This window comes from Pelophylax lessonae (assembly GCF_965119305.1).
Source record: "Pelophylax lessonae genome assembly, chromosome: 9".
NCBI lineage: Eukaryota > Metazoa > Chordata > Amphibia > Anura > Ranidae > Pelophylax > Pelophylax lessonae.
In genome coordinates, this window is record NC_138776.1 from 19,768,207 (window position 1) to 19,793,430 (window position 25,224).

Sequence of the window (25,224 nt, forward strand, 5' to 3'; positions counted from 1 at the left end):
TGACACCCGCGATCGTTCCCTGTTGAGAGAGAAGAACAGTCAGCTGTTGTAAACACATCCACCCGTTCTTCTTCTTGGAATGATCATAGAGCGCCTGTGATCCTTCTATATAGGATCACAGGTCTCTGTGATCATTTCACATGCCACGCCCCCCCCCAACAGTTAGAAACACACCCATAGGTACACATTTAACCCCTTGATCACCCACAGTGTTAACCCCTTCCCTGCCAGTGTCATTATTACAGTAACAGTGCATATTTGTAGCACTGATTACTGTAGTAATGTCACTGCTCCCCCCCGAAAGTGTCAAAAACGTCAGTCAGGGGTCCGATCTGTCCGCCGCAATGTCGCAGTCCTGTAACAAATCGCAGATCGCCGCCATTACTAGTAAAAAAAAAAAAAAAAAAAAACAATAAAAATGACATAAATCTTACCTGTAGTTAGTAGACGCAATAACTTTTGCGTAAACCAATCAAAATCAGCTTATTGCGATTTTCTTTTACCAAAAATATGTAGCAGAAAACAAATTGGCATTAGATGTTAAAACATTTTGATTTTTAATTTTTTTTTTTTTTTCGGGGAATGTTAGATAGCAGAAAGTGAAAAATATTGTGGTATTTTTTTCAGAATTGTCGCTCTTTTTTTGTTTATAGCGCAAAAAATAAAAATCGCACAGGTGATCAAATACCACCAAAAGAAAGCTCTGTTTGTGGGGAAAAAAGGACATCAATTTTATTTACGTACAGCGTCGCACAACCGCGCAATTGTCTGTTAACCACTTGCCGACCGCCGCACGACTATTTACGTCGGCGGTCAGCCCCTCACAGGCAGAGCGATGTAGTACTACGTCACTAGCCTGTGAGGGTCTAGGGAGCGAGCGCGCGCCGCCCGTGGTCACGGACCCCCCCCCCGCGCGTGTGACCGGCGGACCCGATCGTCCGCCGGTCACTCGCGATCGTTGGTGCGGAGGGAGAAAGGCAGGCGGCTGATGTAAACAAGCCGCTTGTCATTCTCCCCTGTGTAGGAATGGTGATCACACGGTTCTACTATGTAGGACCGTTGATCACTGTTCCTACACCTCAAGCCACAGCCAATCACAGTTAGAATCACGCCCCTAGGGACACACATAACCCCTCCCTCTAAAAAAAAGTTAACCCCTTCACTGCCAGTGTAATTTTACAGTAACAGTGCATATGTATAGCACTGATTACTGTGGAAATGTCACTGGTAACCCCAAAAGTGTCAAAAATGTCAGTCAAGGGTCCGATCTGTCCGCCGCAATGTCGCAGTCCCACAAAAAAAAAATCGCAGATCGCCGCCATTGCGCGTTAAAAAAAAAACAACAAAAATGACAAAAATCTTTCCCTTTGTTAGTAAACGCAATAACTTTTGCGCAAACCAATCAAAATACGTTTTTTTGCAATTTTTTTTACCAAACATATGGTAAAAAAAAAAAATGGCCCAAAATGTTAAAAAATTTAGATTTTTACTTTTTTTTTGGGGGGGAATTTCATATAAAAAAATGTGAAAAATATTGTTATTTTTGCAAAATTGACGCTGTTTTTTTGTTTATAGCGCAAAAAGTAAAAATCGCACAGGTGATCAAATACCACCAAAAGAAAGCTCTGTTTGTGGGAAAAAAAAGGACGTCAAATTCGTTTAGATACAGCGTCGCACGACCGCGCAATTGTCCGTTAAAGTCACGCAGTGCCGAATCGCAAAATAGGCCCTGGTCAGGAAGGGGGTAAAATCTTCCGGGGCTTAAGTGGTTAAATTAATGCAGTGCCGAATCGCAAAATATGGCCTGGTCATTAAGGGGGCAAATCCTTCTGGTCTTAAAGTAGTTAAAGTGCATTTATTCCCCCAAAAAAATTGGCTTGGAAAAACTGCTGAGCAAGTACTGTGCAACATAAAACATTGCAACAATCCCCATTTTATTCTCTAGGGTCTCTGCTAAAAAAAAAAAAAAAAAAAAAAACGATATACTGTACTGTTTGGGGGTTCTAAGTAATTTTCTAGCAAACCATACAGATTTTTTACATGTAAAAAAAAAGTGCCAGAAACGGCCTGGTCCTTAAGTGGTTAATGCAAAGCTCTGCGCAAACTGTTGGCGCTATAAAAACCCTGGATAACAATAAAAATAGAGAAGCGACTAGCAAAAGAGGTGAGTGATGGCAGTGTGCAGACTTTAGCAGTTTCATTACGACACTTACAGTGGAATGATTAGGAGCCTCGGGTGCCCCCCAGGAAATATAAGAAGAAAGGAGACTTGGATTTATGTCATGTCAGATCCAAGTGTTCCACCATGATAGAGGCTGACTTTGCGCCGCCATGAAGAGGTTAAAGGAAAAAAGGGCAGCAGATAACGCATCTGAAATTACATTTTTTATCTTTACACAGCCACATTTTTCACATTTTTCATATTTTCTGGGAAAGATTTATCCTATATCAAATTCTGCATTGTGCGACTCTAAAGTGATGACTTCAGACATTTCCATCTGTAAAAGCTGTCCTGACTTAAAGGGCATGTTCCGTGAGAACTACAGTGTTCAGTATATATCCCTCTCATGGGACTCCTTCAGTACTGAACTGTCACTGCTAAAAAATGGCGGAGGAATTTAACGGGAGTCTGTCCTCCTGACTAGGACTTCCCTATTTAGTGACCTGGACCAGCCGCTAAAGTGTAAGGACACCAGGGATCTTTACATTTAACCCTCAATTTTACCCCCTCTGCTTGAAACCTCCTGGAAAGCCCACCTCATGAATCTCAGGATGCTTCGGGGCTGTGTATAATCCCACTGAGCATGCACAGTGCAGCAACTTTAGTGGGCCAGCTGTAAAGACCTAGAAGTGATAGCCCCAACCTCTTGATGGCAGTACAAAGAAGATTGCAGTGCTAGACTGGTCACCAGATAAAAGCAGGACAGCTCTGGATTCACTGGGCAGATGAGTATGTTATTTCAGCTCACCCCAACACACCAGGTAAGAAGGGGTTAGTATCAAAATTAACCTTGGGGATGAGGGGAGATGCCATTCCTCTTTACCTTTGTACCTACTGTACAGTGCATGGCTAAAAGGAAACATATATGACGAAACGCGTTGGGTGGGACCAGACGTAACGTCACCACACTCTTCGGCCACTCTGTATTGGAATGCTGCAGCTTATGTCTTTGGATTTCCTATATGCTCTGATGTATATTTTATATGTGAGTGCACTTTTTTATTAAGAAGGGGTTAGTATCAAAATTAACCTTGGGGATGGGGGGAGATGCCATTCCTCTTTACCTTTATAGGATAAATGTATTATATTCATAAAGTTGTCCTTTAAAAGATTTCCCACCTCCCCACTTACCAAGGTTTTATACTATCCAAATTGAAGGCAGGCCTACTGTACAGTGCATGGCTAAAAGTAAACATATATGACGAAACGCGCTTGGTGGGACCAGACGTAACGTCACCACGCTCTTCGCCCACTCTGTATTGGAATGCTGCAGCTTATGTCTTTGGATCTCCTATATGCTCTGATGTATATTTTATATGCGAGTGCACTTTTTTATTAAGAAGGGGTTAGTATCAAAATTAACCTTGGGGATGGGGGGAGATGCCATTCCTCTTTACCTTTATAGGATAAATGTATTATATTCATAAAGTTGTCCTTTAAAAGACCCCCCCCTCCCCACTTACCAAGGTTTTATACTACCCAAATTGAAGGCAGGCCTACTGTACAGTGCATGGCTTAAAGGAAACACATATGACGAAACGTGTTGGGTGGGACCCGACGTAACGTCACCACGCTCTTCGGCCACTCTGTATTGGAATGCTGCAGCTTATGTCTTTGGATCTCCTATATGCTCTGATGTATATTTTATATGTGAGTGCACTTTATCAATAAATTTTGAGTTTTTTTTACTGGATTACGCTATGATTCTTTGTATTCATTTTATGTACACCAGAACCAACATACTGACTGGAAGCCTACCAGAATGAATAAAACCAATGGTTTCATGCATTTTGGGATTTTATCCCCTAAAAGCGTTGCAGGCTTTTCCATTTATTTGGAAGCTGTTTCTGGTAAGCGGCCATTGTCTTACTTTCAGTGTTGGTGTTTATTCACAAAGGACCTGGGAAAATTGGCTCTCTCGTGCATGCTGGGACTTGTGGTGCCTTTTCTATGGAGAATGTTTGTTTAATCACTGGAATATATATTTTTCACCTTTTTTCCATGGACAATTTATGGACTTTGATGATGTTTATTTATATTCACATTTAATGAACATTTTTTTGATGACTCCCTCCGACTTCCAACAGAGGCTAGAACTAAATTCTTTCAACCCTAGATTGCCCAGCATTGACCAGCAATGCTGGCTGGGACTCTCTCTAGGAACTTCCCATACCCCACCCCTCCCCTTCCTTCCGACCTCCTCTTTCCCTTCTCACTCCTCTCTCCTCTTAACTCCCTGCTGTACCACATCAACCCTTGATACACAATCTTTTCCCTCATTGAGACCGAAACCATTCTTCGGTATCTTCCTCTACCATTCCAGGCCAAGGCCATGGTCCAATCTTGTCCTCCCCAGCCTTCCCCTTAACCACTTAAGCCCCGGAAGATTTTACCCCCTTCCTGACCAGGGGGTATTTTGCGATTCGGCACTGCGTGACTTTAACAGACAATTGCGCGGTCGTGCGACGCTGTACCTAAACGAATTTGACGTCCTTTTTTTCCCACAAACAGAGCTTTCTTTTGGTGGTATTTGATCACCTGTGCGATTTTTTGATCATGCGCTATAAACAAAAAAAGAGCGTCAATTTTGCAAAAATAACAATATTTTTCACATTTTTTTTATATGAAATTCCCCCCAAAAAATGTAAAAACCAAAATTTTTTTATCATTTTCAGCCAATTTGTTTTATGCTACATATGTTTGGTAAAAAAAAATTGCAAAAAGCATATTTTGATTGGTTTGCGCAAAAGTTATCGCGTTTACTAACAAAGGGAAAGATTTTTGTCATTTTTGTTGTTTTTTTTTTTAACCAGTAATGGCAGCGATCTGCGGCTTTTTTTTTTGCGGGACTGCGACATTGCGGCGGACAGATCGGACCCTTGACTGACATTTTTGACACTTTTTGGGGGTACCACTGACATTACTACAGTAATCAGTGCTATACCTATGCACTGTTACTGTAAAAATTACACTGGCAGGGAAGGAGTTAACTGTATTGGAGAGGGAGGGGTTAAGTGTGTCCTAGGGGCGTGTTTCTAACTGTGATGGGGCATGGCTACTAGTGTAAAAACAGAGATCAACGGTTCTACATAGTAGAACCGTCTGATCTCCATTTTTACACAGGGGAGAATGACAGGCGGCTTGTTTACATTAGCCGCCTGCCTTTCTCCCTTCCCGGCGAACGATCGCGAGTGACCGGCGGACATCGGGTCCGCCGGTCACACGCACTGACTTGTTAGGGAATGAGCCGGGGCGGGCGCGCGCCTGGCTAGTGATGTACCGGTACGTCACTTTGCTTGGCCGGGGCTGACCGCCGCAGTATATGTACTTGTGGCGGTCGGCAAGTGGTTACTAACTGTTGAGATGGCATGGTCTCCTTACTGCCACGTGGACCACTCCTATAGAACAAAAGCTTGGCCTCAGACCAGATGTTGGCCACGTTAATCCCTCTGAGGGTCCCACTGAGTGGGTCCCTTACACACATAATATATTTGAATTCACTTTTCTTACTGCACAGAATTTTTTGGTTATCAACCTTCTCAGCTTGAGGTTTACCTCTGACATTAAAATTCTCTTGCATATGTAGCACAACCTGAAAATACAAAGCAAAAAAGGGCGCACCAGCCTAGCGCATTATCCTTAGCAAGTTTATTTGGATAAAATTGTTTAAAATCAAATACTCACAAACAAACAAGAAGTTTCAGGCACATCAATTCCATACACCTGCCTCCTCCAGGCTCTGAGGAAGAGGCACAGCCTCGAAACGCGTCAGCCCTCTGCTTCCAGTAAAGACGTTGATCCTCTGGTAGGAGGCAGGTGTATGGAATTGATGTGCCTGAAACTTCTTGTTTGTTTGTGAGTATTTGATTTTAAACAATTTTATCCAAATAAACTTGCTAAGGATAATGCGCTAGGCTGGTGCGCCCTTTTTTGCTTTGTATTTTCAGTGTCTGGTCGACCACCCTGGTCGTAAGGGGCAGCAAAGCCTAGCCATCATGGATGCCTAATACCAGTACGAGTTCCAGGATTGTAACAGCCTGAGGACCAGGTTCCGAGCGCAGGAAAAGGGGGTGCTGTCCAGCACCTATCTTTTTTGGAATATGTAGCACAACCACCATGGGGGAGGCTGAGTATATTCACTCCCTCCGCACTCCCTGGACCCTGAGGTAGCTCCGACTCGCTAGGCACTATTGGGTCTGACATATTAATTCAAAGACACCAATGACACTTAAATATCAGTATATTAGTTTACTGAATACGGATAGAAGATAAACAGGTATACTTTCAACACAACTGGAATAACAACCAAAAGGTATTATAAGATTTTGAGTCTCTAGGTCCCAAATACAAATATGAGACCCAAGGCCCAAAATCCAGCAATAACAATGAGACAGAATATGAATAGATATAGAAATATCGAATTAAATGTACATATAAACATATTATGTAGATTCAGTGGTGTATTTAGGTTTTGTGCTGTCCTAGGCCTGACTAAACTTGTGCACCTGAAGCAAAAAAAGAGATGACCGCACTCCGATATAAATCAAAAATTGGAGTAAATTTGCCAGCTGGCAATGAGTAAGCGACATCCCTAAGTCGTGAAACGCGTCTGCCTTTGTGTCCTGCATCCACAGTGTGTTGTTCCAGTTTGCCTATTTGTTTGATGTGGAATAAATTTTACTCCAATTTTTGATTTATATCGGAGTGCGGTCATCTCTTTTTTTGCTTCATGTGATTCCGGATTGACGGATCCGACCAGCACCTGACATCCAGCCCACCTGGAGCGGTCTTTCCCCAATTGGATTTCAGCTAAACTTGTGCACCCCCTAATTTAAATATGACCCACCCCTTCCTGTAAAGTCCACACCCCTTCCTGTTTATGACCCACTCTGTCATCTGTAAACCACAGACCATAACCACAGTCTATCAGTGCCCATCAGCATAGCTTCAGCAGTTCCCATAAGTGCAGCCTCATCAGTGCAGCCTAATCAGTGCCGCCTCTTTACTGCCCATCAGTGCAGCATATCAGTGTGACCTCATCAGTGGTCACCAGTGCAGCTCCATCATTGGCCACCAGTGCAGCCTTATCAGTGCCCATTAGTACAGCCTTATGTCATGGGATTAGTAAGATTACTCTTTTAAGATATTTGGACTTGTGTTTGCTGCCACTGATTGTAATTATAGGATTATTTCACTTATTTGTATAATAAATAGGAAGTCCATAGTCATAATACAAAGTGCCGCCCTAGGCCTGGGCCTTGTTAGCCTAGGCCAGGATACAGCACTGTGTAGATTACTCAAAAGACTTGTGAGAGGGGCTGTCAGACAAACTTGTCTACACTGACTATTTGTAGAACAGATGGGTCTAAGTAGCTCAGCTGAATATATATCTATATCTATCTATATCTATATCTATATCTATATCTATATCTATATATATAAATATATATATATATATATATATATATATATATATATATATATATATATATATATATATATATATATATGTGTGTATCTTTTTGAATTGCATTCAACCTTTAATCTAGCAACTAAGAGCATGCACTCTAACACCTGTAGGGGGCCCCCTTTAGCAGTGAATTACTAAAGTCTCTTTCCTAGCAAGGCCTTGCAATTCTTCGCCGGCAGCTGGAGCTCTAGTCATTTACATAAATGACATTTGTAATCCACAGGGAAGGGGTATTAATAAATCCAGGTTCTGCTTGAAATATGATCAGTGTGTGTATCACTTCAATTATACTTGCGGTGCTCCAGGTTCACCATGCAATGCAGAATTAAAGAAATGTGTCCGATGGCAACCGTCTCTGCTATTCAGGGCTCTTTCCTTATCTGTGCTGCGTCACAGACTTTCTCTCTCTCTCTTTGCACTCAGGACAGTTAGGCCTTTCTCACCCAACTCTCCGCCACTTCTGTCCATCAGACCTCCGCACAGGGATGATCACCTCACTGCAACCTCTGGTGCCTTTCAGACGCGTTCTCCCAGCTCAGGCCTCAGCCTCCAATCACTCCGCTCACAGCAGCGGTTCCGCTCTCCTCTCTGACCCTCCGCTCTCCACGAGGTGCCGAAGCAAGAGAGCGCACATCCGGCTCCGCCCCTTCTTTGTCTTTTCTCCCACAATCCTCTGCGGATCCCACAGCTCCCTGGGAGTGTAGTTCAGCCAAGTCAATCCTACACAGTCTTCTTACTTCCTCAAACTACATCTCCTATAATCCAACTCAACCTTCTCGCAGGAGAAACCCACACTGATCACCAGTCTTAAAGGAACAACACTTCAGCCGCAATTATACTGCATACCATTCCTTTCACCTGGCTACACATAGATTGTTAGATGATTATATTATGGTTACTAGTTTATTTACTGAGATATTTGTAAACTGCTTTCAGTCTGTACCTATCTTTTGATGATATTGTTTTGAAATGCACTTCTTTCAATAAATTATTTGAACAAAAAAAAGGACATAAAAAAAAATAAAAGGAAACTGCACAGCCACCACAAGACACTACTGACTGGTCCAAACGTCTTGCATGGACAAATCCCTTTAATTTCTATAAAGGAACCTTCTGTCATTGGGTCACTTGATAGATAATATCTATGGAGGGGCCTTATATTGTTTGGTGAATTAATGGGGAGCATCTATAAAACGGCCTTATATTGTTGGGTCACATGATAGGCAGCATCTATGGAGGGCCCTTCTATTGTTGGGACTCTTGATAGACAGCTGTTGGGACTCTTGATAGACAGCATCTATAGGGAGGCTTTTTATCACTCAGTCACTTTATAGATAGCATCTATGGAGGGGCTTTACACTGTCCGGTCACTTAAAAAAAAAGCATCTTTGGAGGGGCCTACTATCGTTGGGTCACTTGATAGACTGCATCTATGGAGCGGCCTTCTATCATTGGGTCACTTGTTAGACAGCATCTACTGAGGAGCCTTATATTGTTGGGTCACATGATAGACAGCAACTATGGTGGACCCTTATAATGTTGGATCACTTGATAGACAGCATCTATGGAAGGGCCTTATATTGTTGGGTCACTTGATGGATAGCATCTATAGAGGGACCTTCCATTGTGGGGACTCTTGATAGACAGCATCTATGGAGGGGCCTTCTATCACTGGGTCACTTGATAGATAGTGTCTATGGAGGGGTGTTATATTGTTGGGTCATTTGTTAAACAGCATCTATAGAGGGGCCTTATATTGTTGGGTCACATGATAGACAGCCTCTATGGTGGGCCCCTATATTATTGGGTCACTCGATAGACAGGATTCTATGGAAGGGCCGTATGTAGAGACCTTCTATCGATTGGACTCTTGATAGACAGCATCTTTGGAGGGACTTTCTCTTTGTTAGGTCACTTAATAGATAGCATCTATGGATAGTGTCTGTAGAGGGGCCTTCTATCGTTGGGTCACTTGTTAGACAGCACCTATGGGGGCCCCTTATATTGTTGGGTCACTTGATAGACAGCATTCATGGAGGGGCCCTATATAGTTGGGTCACATAATAGACAGCATCTATGGAGGGACCTTCTATAGTTGGGACTCTTGATAGACAGCATCTATTGAGGGGCCTCATATTGTTGGGTCACTTGATAGACAGCATCTATGGAGGGGTCATCTATCATTGGGTCACTTGTTAGACAGCATCTATTAGGGGCCTTATATTGTTGGGTCACATGATAAACCAGATCTTTGGAGGGGCCTTCAATTGTTGGGTCACTTAATAGACAGCATCTATGGAGGGGCCTTCTATCATTGAGTCTCTTGTCAGACAGCATCTATTGAGGAGCCTTATATTGTTGGGTCACTTGATAGACAGCATCTATGGAGGGACCTTCTATCGTTGGGTCACACGATAGACAGAATCTATGGAGGGGTCTTCTATCGTTTGGTCACTTGTTGGAGAGCATCTATGGGGGGGGCCTTATATTGTTGGGTCACTTGATAGCATCTATGGAGGGGCCTTCGACCATTGGGTGGAGGGGGCTTATATTTTTGTTGCTGACTGCTGTAGATCTATTGTACTGACCTTATTATTATCATTCTATACAAATTACCACAAAATTATTCTTGGTTCTGCATTCTCTAATGGGGTGGTACTGGGAGGTGGGTAGAGAGATAAAGACAACAAGTGGTGCTTGGAGGTGGTAGGGCGTAGAGACAAGGGATGGTGCTCGGAGGTGGGTAGGAAGATAAAGACAAGTAATGGTGCTCGGAGGTGGGTAGGAGATGGGGACAAGCGATGGTGCTCCAAGGTGGGTAGGGAGATAAAGAAAAATGATGGTACTCGGAAGTGATTAGGAGGTGGAGACAAGGGACGGTGCTCAGAGGTGTATAGGGAGATAAAGACAAGGGACAGTGCTTGGAGGTGAGTAGAGAGATAAAAACAAGGGATGGTCCTGGAAGGTGGATAGGGAGATAAAGACACGGGATGGTGCTCGGAATTGGATAGGGAGATAAAGACAAGAGATAATGCTCGCAGGTGTATAGGGAGATAGAGACAGGGGATGTTGCTCGGAGGTGGGTAGAGAGATACAGACAGGGGATGGTGCTTGGAGGTGTGTAGGGAGATAAAGACAAGGAATGGTGCTTGGAGGTGTATAGGGGGATAAAGACAAGGAATGGTGCTCGGAGGTGTATAGGGAGATAAAGACAAGGGATGGTGCTTGGAGGTAAATAGGGAGATATAGACAGGGGACGGTGCTCAGAGGTTGGTAGGGAGATAAAGACAGGGGATGGTGTTCGAAAGTTGATAGGGAGATAAAGACAAGGGATGGTGCTCGGAAGAGGGCAGGAGGTGCAGACAAGGGACGGTACTCAGAGATGGATAGGGAGATAAAGACAAAGGGTGGTGCTCGGAGGTGGATAGGGAGATAAAGACAAGAGATGGTGCTCGGAGGTGGATAGGGAGATAAAGACAAGGGATGGTGCTCGGAAGTGGATAAAGAGATAAATACAAGGAATGGTGCTCGGAGGTGGATAGGGAAATAAAGACAAGGGATGGTGCTCGGATGTGGATAGGGAGATAAAGACAAGGGATGGTGCTTGGATGTGGATAGGGAGATAAAAACAAGGGATGATGCTCGGAGGTGTATAGAAAAATAAAAACAAGGTATAGTGCTAAGAGGTGGATAGGGAGATAAAGACAAGGGATGGTGCTCAGAGGTTGGTAGGGAGATAAAGACAAGGGATGGTGCTCGGAAGTGGGTAGGAGGTGGAGACAAGGGACGGTACTCAGAGTTGGAAGAAATGGTGCTTGGCGGTGGGTAAGGAGCTGAAGACAAGGGATGGTGCTAGGAGGTGGATATTGAGATAAATACAAGGAATGGTGCTCAGAGGTGGATAGGGAGATAAAGACAAGGAATGGTGCTCAGAGGTGGATATTGAGATAAATACAAGGAATGGTGCTCAGAGGTGGATAGGGAGATAAAGACAAGGAATGGTGCTCAGAGATGGATAGGGAGTTAAATACAAGGAATGGTGCTTGGAGATGGATATTGAGATAAATACAAGGAATGGTGCTTGGAGGTGGATAGGGAGATAAAGACAAGGGATGGTGCTTGGAGGTGGATAGGGAGATAAGTACAAGGAATGGTGCTTGGAGGTGGGTACGGAGATAAAGACAAGGAATGGTGCTCGGAGGTGGATAGGGAGTTAAATACAAGGAATGGTGCTTGGAGGTGGATAGGGAGATAAAGACAAGTGATGGTGCTTGGAGGTGGATAGGGAGATAAGTACAAGGAATGGTGCTTGGAGGTGGATAGGGAGATAAAGACAAGGGATGGTGCTTGGAGGTGGATAGGGAGATAAAGACAAGGGATGGTGCTCGGAGGTAGATCGGGAGATAAAGACAAGGGATGGTGCTCAGGAGGAGGATAGAGGTAAAGACAATACATTACTTGGGGTCGGGGTGTGTACCTGTACTCATTATCTAAAAAAAAAAATCCCTGCTAATGAGACTTTATAACCAAGTAAATAAATGTTATCTTTTTATTTTTGTATAATGAAGTCCCTCTAGAGCCCAGTATAAACCTGAGCACCTGCCATATTATTTTTTGGGAAGGCTGCAACATTACCTGAACATTCGGTTTGCTGAAGAACCCCTGTAGGCGATATTATTGAAAAAGACTTCCAGCTCCTGATCGTTATCAAAGTCAGCCGCGATTACCGTGCGGACCGGCGAGGGCATGGAGAACTTCTGAGAAGCAATATCCTGTTGGAAGATAGAAGAGATACAGCAGCTGAAAATCACCCGCTATTAAAAGGGAACTCCATTACCTAATAAGTCGCTATTATAAGAGACCACAAATTAATCAAGGGAATCTTCCAATTAAAATGGCAGCAAAATCATTTCCCTGCTCATTGAGAATCTGCCACAATCTGATGACACAGAACAGTGGGAGCAAGAATAATATATTCCCCGAAACATCTAATTATTGTTTATAGGGGCTGATAAATAGTTCTTTCATTTCCGGTGACAATCAACTTTGAAATTCAAATTTCTTTCCATTTGATTTGTGTTCCTGCATACATAAAAACGCGATGGATGTTTTTTTTTCTCACTTTGGTCTTACTGTGCTCGCCTGAAGATATGATTTCCTTGTGCCGGTTACCTATTTCACCATCTGTCATGGTTGCAGTGCAAGGATAATAAATAAAATATATGCCCCAAAAGTCTGCATTTCACTGCCTATGTGCATCTAGCCGAAGATACTGTATATAAAAAAACACATTCGGTGTTATCTATTGCATAAGATGACAGACTTTTTCCTTTAACTTTTATTCCTGCACTAGAAATCCAATATAAAAGCAGAGCTCACAGATGTTAGTAGGACTGCATTTTGCAGAGGGCACTATATATACTGTATATACAGTAAATATATATATATATACACACAGTATATCAAAAAAGTAAGTACACCCTTACATTTTTGTAAATATTTTATTCTATCTTTTCATGTGAGACAACACTGAAGAAATGACTTTGCTACAATGTAAAGTAGCGAGTGTACAGCTTGTATATATAAGATCGATACAATTCGCAAGGAGATGTCCTTTGAGCAGAAACTTTCCCCACTTAACAACCCATATCCACAGGTACAATTATTACTTCCCTCGTTCCACCCTGCTAATATTAAGGAGGTTGCTGGACTTTTATCTAACACCCATCTAACCACCTGCCCCCTGGATCCTGCTCCCTCACACATGCTACGCTCAACCTCTGACTCTATTCTATGCTCTCTAACTCACATCTTCAACCTTTCCCTCTCTTCTGGCATGTTCCCCAATTCTCTAAAACACACTCTAGTCACTCCCATCGTTAAAAAGCCCTTACTGGACCCCACCAATCTTCACAATCTACGCCCCATCTTTTTACTCCCCTTGTCCTCCAAACTCCTTGAACTCTACAACCGACTGAGCGACCATCTGACTAAGACCAATCTTCTTGATCCCCTTCAGTCCGGATTTTGCCCTCAACATTCCACTGAAACTGCTCTCCTTAAACTCACGAACGACCTACTAACAGCAAACACCAATGGATACTGTTCTGTACTACTCCTCCTGGACCTCTCTGCTGCCTTTGACACAGTAGACCACCACCTGCTCCTCAAAAAAACTCCACTTCCTTGGCCTCCGTGACTGTACTCTTCACTGGTTCTCATTCTACCTATCCCAACGCACCTTCAGTGCTACTTACAACTCTACTACCTCCTCTCCTCTTCCTTTCGCTATCGGGATCCCCCAAGGTTCTGTTCTTGGACCACTCCTTTTCTCAAACTACACCTCCTCCCTGGGTCAGCTGATTGCCTCCCATGGCTTTCAATGTCATCTCTACGCTGATGACACCCAAATCTATCTCTCCACCCCTTAGTTCACTCCACCAGTCTCCTCACGCATCACCATCTTACTAACAGACATATCACCCTGGATGTCACATCACTTCCTCAAACTCAACCTAGCCAAAACCGAGCTCATGATATTTCCTCCCCCACGTTCCTCTTCCCCTGATTTCTCTGTCAACATCAATGGCACAACTATCAACCCATCCACCCATGCCAAGGTCCTAGGTATAATCCTGGACTCTGAACTATCCTTTCGGCCACACATCCAGTCCCTGTCCAAAGCTTGCCGCCTCAACCTCCGCAACATCTCCAAGATACATCCCTTCCTAACCAATGATACCACAATGCTTCTAATCCACTCCCGGTTATCTCTTGTCTCGATTACTGCAACTCCCTTTTCATTGGCTTACCTCTAAATAGGCTATCCCCGCTTCAGTCCATCATGAACACTGCTGCCAGGCTCATCCACCTTGCAAACCACTCTGTGTCTGCTACCCCTCTTTGCCAATCCCTCCATTGGCTGCCACTCAACCAACAAATTCATTTCAAGTTACTAACCATAACTTACAAAGCCATCCATAACTTGGCACCCAGCTACATCACTAATCTGGTCTCAAAATACCAACCAACTCATTCTCTTCATTCCTCCCAGGACCTCCTGCTCTCTAGCTCCCTTGTAATCTCTTCCCATGCTCACCTCCAGGACTTCTCCCGAGCCTCTCCCATCTTTTGGAATGCTCTACCGCAATCTGTCCGACTATCTCCTACTTTGTCTACTTTCAGACGATCTCTGAAAACAAATCTCTTCAGAGAAACCTATCTGGCATCCACCTAACTGTACTTCGATGTTCTCCATCAGCCCACCCCCCACAGTTATTACCTCTTGTATCTCTTGACCCTACCTCTTAGATTGTAAGCTCTAATGAGCAGGGCCCTCTGATTCCTCCTGTATTAAAGTGTATTGTATTTGTACTGTCTACCCTCGAGTTGTAAAGCACTGTGCAAACTGTCGGCGCTATATAAATCCTATATAATAATAACAATAATAATAATATAGTATATATATATATATATATATATATATATATATATATATATATATATATATATATACAGTATATATACTGTATTATTATTATTATTATTATATATAAAATAAATAACATAACATTGCTACTCTGGTCATATTGTAATTGAAGGTTATTAAAAATGATCTTTCCTTTTTAATCTGCGGCCACTGTAATTTTCTGTAGAATGCAATATAGCCACCTGGAGGCATTCTGTACACAGATGGTATACAGAACGCCCCCCCAGAAACATCATTTCCTGCTTGTGTGATTGGCTCACTGATTTTCCCAGAAGTCTGCACTAAGATACAAGTCAGATCATTTTGGGCATCCCCTGCAACAAAACGGTCATATTCGGTGAGATACTCCTAAAGGGAAATCACATCTAAAGGAATACAGAACCTGCCACTTCCTTATTAGAGCCCTACAGGTGCAGCATCTGACTGATGATTATAAAGTCACTCACATTCACAATGCACATGGACACAGAACAACATACAGCTATTTCCTCAGAATAAAAAAAGGTAGGAAAATAAATCCTATTACATCATATTATGTCTATGGTCGACCAAAGAAGTTGAGTGCCCGTGCTCAGCGTCATATCCAAAGGTTGTCTTTGGGAAATAGACGTATGAACATGGGGACATGCCATCAAACTAACTGGAGGGAAGTTCTAAACTAATCTTATAAAGTATTATTTTGCTGATGCTTGGAATAAACTTCCAGCAGAGGTAGTGAGACAGTCAACAGTAAACGGCTTCAAACATACTTGGGACAAACATAGATTTATACTCAGACAAAAAAGTTAATGAAAAAAAAAAAAACGGGCAAACTTGATGACTCATGCTTTTTCTGCCGTCATTTTTCTATGTTTTTATGAAGTTGAAAGCTCCGAAATCCCCATAGCTATGACTGATATTGTTGAATTTGGGTACATTTTTTTGGGCTTGGATAAGATGTTCTGTAATGTTTAGCGATGTCCTGAACATGGTTGTAAGCAGACCTTTGGCTTTGGGACAATCACTGAGGAATAATTTGAATTGTTCCAAGAAAGGGCATCCAAAATAAAAGAAAAGCGGGTACACCTAAACAGCAATTCCTGGCCCATGTATCACTAAAATGTGCATTGTGTCTGAAGTTCTTATCACTCAGTTTAAAGTTCCAGCAAAGTGACGCGGAACCCTTTTGGCCTTTGGTAGGCGCTCAGTAACCTTCACCATTAATCCTAAACTGTGATCCGGAGCTGCAGTCATTTGGCTGCCATCCGTAAATTAGGATAAAGATAATGACGATAACAGAATTTATCGATCCAGATGTTCTGGTCGGTTCACGTCCCCCGTCAGCGTATTGTCTTATCATAATCCACTTCTGGAAGTCAGATTTTACACCTGCACCATCCGAGTCTCTGGAAATAATGCTTTGATTTGCAATACAATTTAAAAAGAGCAGATTCAAGCCATTGGAAAGGAGATTTGTCTTTTCTTTGTTGCGTTGGCTTGTGATTCTATTCTCAGAAAAGTTATATTAGATGCCGCCGTTCTTCTCACCTAAAGCGCTGCAGCACCGGAGGGACACAATCATACATTCTGATGACATTCATCTGGCTGGAGATTGCAGAGGTCTGGGCTGAATTGTATTATGATTTCAATTATTTGTAGCGTGGCATGCTGGATTCAGAAAATGACAGAGACATCTGCTGCGCGTCAATGATCAGTGAGGAATATACATAGAATTAAGGCTGGTCTTGAAGATGGTTACCATGATGCATCATTAATGTGGTTGTAAACCTTAGACATGAAATACACTGCCTGGCCAAAAAAAAAAAAAAAGTCATCACCTAGAATTAACTAAGCAATTAACTAAACTAAGCATGCAGTAACTCTATTGGATATTACTGCATGTGCCCAAAGAATGAGGTCAGCTGACTACCTGAATATACTGAATGACCAGGTTATTCCATCAATTGATTTTTTCTTCCCTGATGGCACGGGCAAATTCCAAGATGGCAATGCCAGGATTAATCGGGCTCAAATTGTGAAAGAGTGGTTCAGGGAGCATGAGACATCATTGTCACACATGGATTGGCCACCACAGAGCCCAGATCTTACCCCCATTGAGAATCTTTGGGATGTGCTGGAGAAGACTTTGCGCAGCGCTCCGACTCTCCCATCATCAATATCTTGGTGAAAAATGAATGCAACACTGGATGGAAATAAATCTTGTGACATTGCAGAAGCTTATCGAAACAATGCCACAGCGAATGTGTGCCGTAATCAAAGCCAACAAAATATTAAAGTGTGTGACCTTTTTATTGGTGGCAACTTTTATTTTGGCCAGGCAGTGCATGAACACAGCATATCCCTTTATAGTGTGTACTTGACTCAGTCCAGATCACTGACAGACCCAACCGGGACAGAGGCAAGCCTCCCACCCACAGATTACAGGTTATGGCCCATGGAGAGAGCAGATCATTCTCTTATGTTGGGCAACCACATGATGAACGCTGAGAGCGAGGCTTGGATTAATCCTCTGAATAAAGACAATAAAGCTTCCCTTATGGAGTGAATGGAAAGGAGTCATATTAATCCCTTCATGCCTAAGCCTTCTTCTGACTGACATTTGTTGCTTACCAGTTAAAATCAGTATTTTTTGCTAGAAAATGATTTAGAACCCCCAAACATCATATATATATATATATATATATATATATATATATATATATATATATATATATAAGCAGAGACTCTAGAAAATAAATTGGCAATCATTGCAATATTTTATGTCACACGGTATTTGCATGAATTAAAAAAAAACAGTAAATTTAGCCCAATGTTTTTATATATTGTGAAAGATGATGTTACACTGAGTAAATAGATACCTAACATGTCATACTTTAAAATTGTAACACAAAAAAGGTTCAAGCGCTAATCCTAAATGCAATTTTCCTGTTGTGTCATGACCCCAAAAGCTGTAGACTAGTAAAAACAGTACATCAAGTGCGCCACGGACGCCCAATCCTTAACACGGGATGGTGTATAAAAACAGTTAAAACAGAAAAGAAGGATGGCGCTCCAGCATGCACATATAGTTAGTAAAGTTTAAGTAATGACCCCAAAAGTAGTCTCATAGTAGGCCTTGAAGGTTTAATGAACACACACGGATTAAAATAATTCAATAAATGTACTTCCAAACCGAACCCTGAAGCCTCTGAATCTCCTTGGGGTGTTATGATGGTGGTCGTGGGACTCCAATAACATCGGGTAACCCAAGGTGGAAAAAGGTGCTCCCTGATGATAGATGTCAGCATCCGATGGTAGAGGCTCACACGGTCCTGTGTGTGGCCACTACACTGAACCGGGGCCAATGAGTTGTCCGAAACTGAGTCCTCCATGAGGACCGGAAGTAGAGCATGGATGACGTCACCGGAAGTGACAGGAAGTGACGCCGAGGAGATAAACAGGAAGCCGGGCGGGACGGAGGAAGTATCGCAAGAGCTTCTGGTTGCCACAACTACATGTTTCGCTATATCAAGCTTTATCAAGTTGATAAAGCTTGATATAGCGAAACATGTATTTGTGGCAACCAGAAGTTCTTCAGAAGCTCCTGCGATACTTCCTCTGTCCCGCCCGGCTTCCTGTTTATCTCCTCGGCGTCACTTCCGGTGACGTCATCCATGCGCCACTTCCGGTCCTCACGGAAGACTCGGTTTCGGACAACGCATTGGCCCCGGTTCAGTGTAGCGGCCGCACACAGGAGCGTGTGAGCCTCTACCATTGGATGCTGACATCTATCATCAGGGAGCACCTTTTTCCACCTTGGGTTACCCGATGTTATTGGAGTCCCACGGCCACCATCAGGGATCCCCACAGCACCCCAAGGAGATTCAGAGGCTTCAGGGTTCGGTTTGGAAGTACATGTATTGAATTGTTTTAATCCGTGTGTGTTCATTAAACCTTCAAGGCCTTCTATGAGACTACTTTTGGGGTCATTACTTAAACTTTACTAACTATATGTGCACGCTAGAGCGCCATCCTTCTTTTCTGTTTTAACTACTTTAAAACTGTGCACGCTCGTGGAATGGCGACAGACTATGGTACTTAAAAATCTCCATAGGCTACACTCTAAAAAATGTTAATGGTTACCTGTTTAGAGTTACAGAGGAGTAGCTAGAATTATTGCTCTCGCTCTAACATTCGTGGTGATACCTCACATGTGTATCTGATTTTTACCTCTGTTTTCTTATATACTGTATTTCTGTATGAGGCCTAAAAGTGTTTTGGAAAAGACAACATCCCAGTATATGTTAATGAAGACTTCTGTGATGGAATCCTTCAGAAATACTGAGATCTTGCAAGGAACCAACCCCACTCCACTGTGTGGAATCCCATCACCAGTGACTGACCTTCCCTCTGTTACAAACTACACCATCTGAAGAATCTTTAGCATCTGGCACATCTGGTTATGTTGGATGGCTGCACCCTATACCAGTGATGGCGAACCTTGGCACCCCAGATGTTTTGGAACCACATTTCCCATGATGCTCATGCACTCTGCAGTGTAGTTGAGCATCATGGGAAATGTAGTTACAAAACATCTGGAGTGCCAAGGTTCGCCATCACTGCCCTATACTATGCACTGTGGTCCCACCCACCATCAGCTACCTATCTGCTATGGCCCAACTGAAAAAACGTGGAAGCCCATTACACAGCGGGGGGTGTAGGCATACAACACACTGGGAATTGTCAGATGCAGAAGATTCGTCCATTCAAACAAGGACAAGAAGATTGGACTCACCAGTGGTGGGACTTCTAAGCGTTACTACTCTTTCTTTTGCAGGTTGCCTTTTTTATTATTACAACCACAAATCATAGGTTTCCCTTCCATTTCTTTGCTACACTATTAATTTAGAAATTAGAATCTGAATAGTTGCTAAAGGCCTGTAGTTCTCATCCACTGGACCGTAGCCTCTCTCCTTCTGGGCCTCGAGCCAGCTGCAGATCCCCTAACCTGCCACAGTGCTTCCCAGTTCCCATAGTGCCACCCACACTCTCATTGTAGGGTACAGTGCCCCTTAACCTCCTACAGTTTTCCCAGACCCATGGGACCCCTTAGCCCCCACAGTGCCCACAGTTCTCATAGTGCCACCCAGACTTCCATTGTGGGCTACAGTGCCCCTCAACCTCCCACAATTCCTCCAGATCCCCCTGAGACCCCATAGCCCCTGTGACGGTACTCACTGTCACTGGGAGTGAAAGACAGATACTTGGTGGACACTGAGAATGTGGTTTGGATTGCTTCAAGTGGGACAGTAATATTTGTCAGCCATGTATCTCGAGAAGTATGTGAGGACTATTCCTGGCCTGTTTGATTCTGAACATGTTCATTGAAAGAGCTAATCACATTGGCCTCTGTTCCATGTTCTTCAATGTCAGAGACGAACAGTATGTCACTGGCGGTCTCACCTTTTGTCTGTGTATTGAGGTATAATGTGGATTCTGTTAAGCCTGTCTGTCCCATTGCTAATTGGTAATGAACTCCCATATTGTTTCTGTCCAGAGGGCTAGATATTTAGTTCAGGTGAATCCTATTTCTGTATACAATTTCATCTCCATATGATAATGTAATCAGGCAACCCCTGACCTGTCTGTGGTAATCTGATCAGAAGGGGGATGTCCATGCGGTATATAAACTGTGTGACTGTTCAATAAAGGAGAAGGTTCCAGAACAAGCTGTTGGCTAGCTTTGTATGGGGGGGAGGCTGGAAAATCTGATATCTATGTTCAAGACTAAAGGAAGCCGTATACTGACAGAAGCCCACAAACACAGTGTGAGTCGCGGTTCCGTTACAGCCTCCACAGTGCCTCCCAATTCCCATAGAACCTCCCAGACTCCCATTGTGGGCTACAGTGCCCCTCAACCTCCCACAATTCCCTCAGACTCCCTGAGACCCACTAGCCCTCACAGTGCCTCCCAGTTCCATAGTGCTACCCAGACTCCCATTGTGGGCTACAGTTCCCTTCAACCTCCCGCAGTTTCCTCAGACTCCCTGAGACCCACTAACCCTCACCGTGCCTCCCAGTTCCATAGTCCTACCCAGACTCCCATTGTGGGCCACAGTTCCAGTTAACCTCCCACAGTTCCCCCAGACCCCCTGAGACCTCTTAGCCCCCACAGTGCCTCCTTGTTCCTATAGTGCCACCCAGACTCCCATTGTGGGCTACCGTGCCCCTCAACCACCCACAGTTCCCTGAGACTCTTTAGCCCCACAGTGTCTCCCAGTTCCCATAGTGCTACCCAGGCTCCCCTTCTGGGCTACAGTTTCCTTCAAACTCCCGCAGTTTCCCCAGACCCCCTAGCCCCCACAGTGCCTTCCAGTTCCATATTGCCGCCCATCCTGCTATAGTGAGCCACAGTGCCCCTCAACCTCCCACAGTCCCCCCAGACCCCCTGAGGCCCACTAGCCCCCACAGTGCCTCCCAGTTCCATATTGCTGCCCATCCTGCTATAGTGAGCCACAGTGCCCCTCAACCTCCCACAGTCCCCCCAGACCCCCTGTGGCCCACTAGCCCCCACAGTGCTGCCAAACCTCCCACTGTGCTCCCAGCACCCCACACTTCCCCCTAGCTTGCTACAGAGCCTCCAGCCCCCCCGTAGTGCTGCCAATCTCCAGAAGCGCCCCATAGTGCACTTCAGTCTCCCACAGTGCCCCTGCTTACTCCCCAGCTTCCTAAACAGACCTCTGGCCCCCTCCAGGGACACATCCCCCACAGTTGCCCCAGTCCCCTATTTAAATATGGAAGGTTTGAGAAAATTAACTGGGCTCTGGTATCAATAAGGTTGACAACCACTGCTGTAGACAACACCGCCTTTTTACATCTCTCCTAAGGTGAAAACAAAGGGAGCGCCAATTACTTGTTAATTAGATAATTTATGGCACTGTACTCAGTCTAATGAGGAACATGTGCCAGTTATATATTAATTACATCGGGGATCTAGTTAATTCTGCTGTTTTCCAGAATTCTCCATCAGGCAGAAACTAAAAGCTTTTTTCCTCTTACTTGGCGTTCCCCCTAATGTGTCATGTAACGAGATGCTCCATAATGAATGGCAGTGTCTCTGGCCTGATCTGTTTCAGTAAACAATATGCCATGATATATGATTAGAGTGATGTTGCATGTACCAAGACATTGATAAAATGTATTTATGGATGCTTCATGTGCATTACATCTGGGACTGGGAATTGTGAGATAAGAGGTCTTCTAGAACTGGGGCAGGTAGATTACAAATGCTAATTTGTTACTTACACGCCACAAAACCAAGTATGGATATATCCAATAGGACAAAAGAAACTAGGGTTATTTGCATGTAGAGATTAGGGAGACTGCCACAAAAATGAATAAAGACTGCAGGTAAAAAAACAGAGGTACTTATAGGTGACCGCACATATCTGCAGCATTGCAGTCTCTAAGGCCCCGGTGCCCCATATGCAGCCCTCCGGCCTTCTGTGTGCAACCTGCGGGCTGTAGGGTACCATATAGATATCAGAGTGGCTGCGGGGTGCTGGGTGCTGGAATATTCTGTGTTCCACCACCTGGCACTGAAGGAGAAACTGTACTGTTGGCGGAGTCATCACCACCCACTGTACAAGTAAAGTTCTGGCCTGGTGAGAGAGAGAGAGGTGTGGGAATGTGTGTTCTAGGTTAGTGATCAACAACCAACTTTCACTGCCATGACCAGCAACTGGGGGGGGGGGGGGGGGTTACCTTTCATTGCCATGATCACCAATGGGGGGGATCTTTTACTGCCTGTGAGGGATATTATTGCACTCACTGACACCAATGCTGGGGGTTATTATTGCATCCACTGACACCAATGTTGTGGGTATTATTACACTCACTGATACCAATGCTGGGGGTTATTATTGTGTACACTGACACCAATGCTGGGGGTTGTTATTGTGTACACTGACACCAATGCTGGGGGTTATTGTTGCGTACACTGATACCAAAGCTGGGGGTTATTATTGCATACACTGACACCAATGTTGTGGATATTATTACACTCACTGACACCAATGCTGGCGGTTATTATTGCGTACACTGACACCAATGCTGGGGGTTATTATTATGTACACTGATACCAAAGCTGGGGGTTATTATTGCATACACTGACACCAATGTTGTGGGTATTATTACACTCACTGACACCAATGCTGGGGGTTATTATTGCGTACACTGACACCAATGCTGGGGGTTATTATTACACTCACTGACACCAATGCTGGGGGTTATTATTACACTCACTGACACCAATGCTGGGGGTTATTATTACACTCACTGACACCAATGCTGTGGGTTATTATTGCATCCACTGACAGCAATGTTGTGGGTATTATTACACTCACTGACACCAATGCTGGGGGTTATTATAGCGTACACTGACACCAATGCTGGGGGTTATTATTGCGTACAATGACACCAATGCTGGGGATTATTATTGCATCCACTGACACCAATGTTATGGGTATTATTACACTCACTGACATCAATGCTGGGGGTTATTATTGCATACACTGACACCAATGCTGGGGGTTATTATTGTGTACACTGGCACCAATGCTGGGGGTTATTACTGCATCCACTGACACCAATGTTGTGGGTATTATTACACTCACTGACACCAATGCTGGGGGTTATTACTTCGTACACTGACACCAATGCTGGGGGTTATTATTTTCTCCACTGACACTGGGGTTATTATTGCATCAAACAGCAAATGACTCCTGCGCTTGAGAGGTGGCCTTGAGGCTGGTATCCTAAGAATGCGATTCAGGTCTAGTTGAAGTTGCCCAGGCCGTGCTGCCACTCTCAACAGGTCGTGGTAACCCAAACAATTTCTAGAAAAGGAATGGACAGAGGGCGCACCAGCCTAGCGCATTATCCTTAAAACAATTTATTAAAATGAAAAGACATACACATTATACTCACAAAGCAAATGTGAAACAGGGGCAAACCTAAGCAATACAGGACCACAGAGGGTCTCCACTGAGCATCTTCTGCTGCCGCAGGCCATGGAAGGATGTGGACCTCCAAAGAACCGCTTACGCGTTTCGGGGTGTTCCCCCTTCATCAGAGCTAATTGGAGGAGTGAGTGGTAGGGCTTTTTGTATTCTAAAAAGGTCACATGATCAGGTGCAAATGCTTCACCCCTTATGGGTGGGCCAAAACAAAACAAAAAATAATAATAGTAATAATACATGTGCAAATAAATCAATGACCATGTCATGCAATACACTGATGAACAATAATAACATTATGACCTCATAATAGCAAGCATTACAAGATTGACAAAAACAAGACAGAAATTCAGCCCTATTTCATTGTGCAATCATTGTATGCCATCTAAATGCAGCTACAAGCACAGTATTTGATGTAATGTAATGTTCTATGATGTTCCTTGCTTCCCAATGTGTATTACATGTTCAAACCCACCCGCTGAACTATGTTAGGACTCCATATGAAGGAAGAGCCAGTTCAGACCATAATAATGTGAGAAGGGGTGGAGCATTTGCACCTGATCATGTGACCTTTTTAGAATACAAAAAGCCCTACCACTCACTCCTCTAATTAGCTCTGATGAAGGGGGAACACCCTAAAACGCGTAAAGCGGTTCTTTGGAGATCCGCATCCTTCCACGGCCTGCGGCAGCAGAGAATGCTCAGTGGAGACCCTTGGTGGTCCTGTATTGCTCATGTTTGCCCGTGTTGCACATTTGCTTTGTGAGTATAATGTGTATGTCTTTTCATTTTAATAAATTGTTTTAAGGATAATGCGCTAGGCTGGTGCGCCCTCTGTCCATTCCTTTTCTAGTTATTATTGCATCCACTGATACAAATGCTCAGGAATGGCAGCAAGCAGGTGCAGTGCTGTAGTTTGGCCTAGGCCAACAAGGCCCAGGCCTAGGGCAGCACTTTGCAGGGGGGGCAAAAACAGCTGCCCCCCCTCCACCTGAGACTCTATTGGCCACTGGTTGCTAGAGCCGCCTCTCTCACCCCCCTCCTCTCT

At 43.9% G+C, this 25,224-nt stretch overlaps 1 protein-coding gene across 6 annotated transcripts in view; it reads right to left on the reverse strand.

The window, feature by feature from the left end:
* Positions 1-25,224, reverse strand: part of CRTAC1 (cartilage acidic protein 1) — a 1,069,217-nt gene that overhangs the window by 196,443 nt on the left and 847,550 nt on the right. For all 6 annotated transcript variants that reach the window (XM_082267474.1, XM_082267475.1, XM_082267473.1 and 3 more), the window contains exon 8: positions 12,327-12,463. In XM_082267474.1, the coding sequence (XP_082123600.1) occupies positions 12,327-12,463 (137 nt within the window). The remainder of the gene's footprint in view (positions 1-12,326; positions 12,464-25,224) is intronic.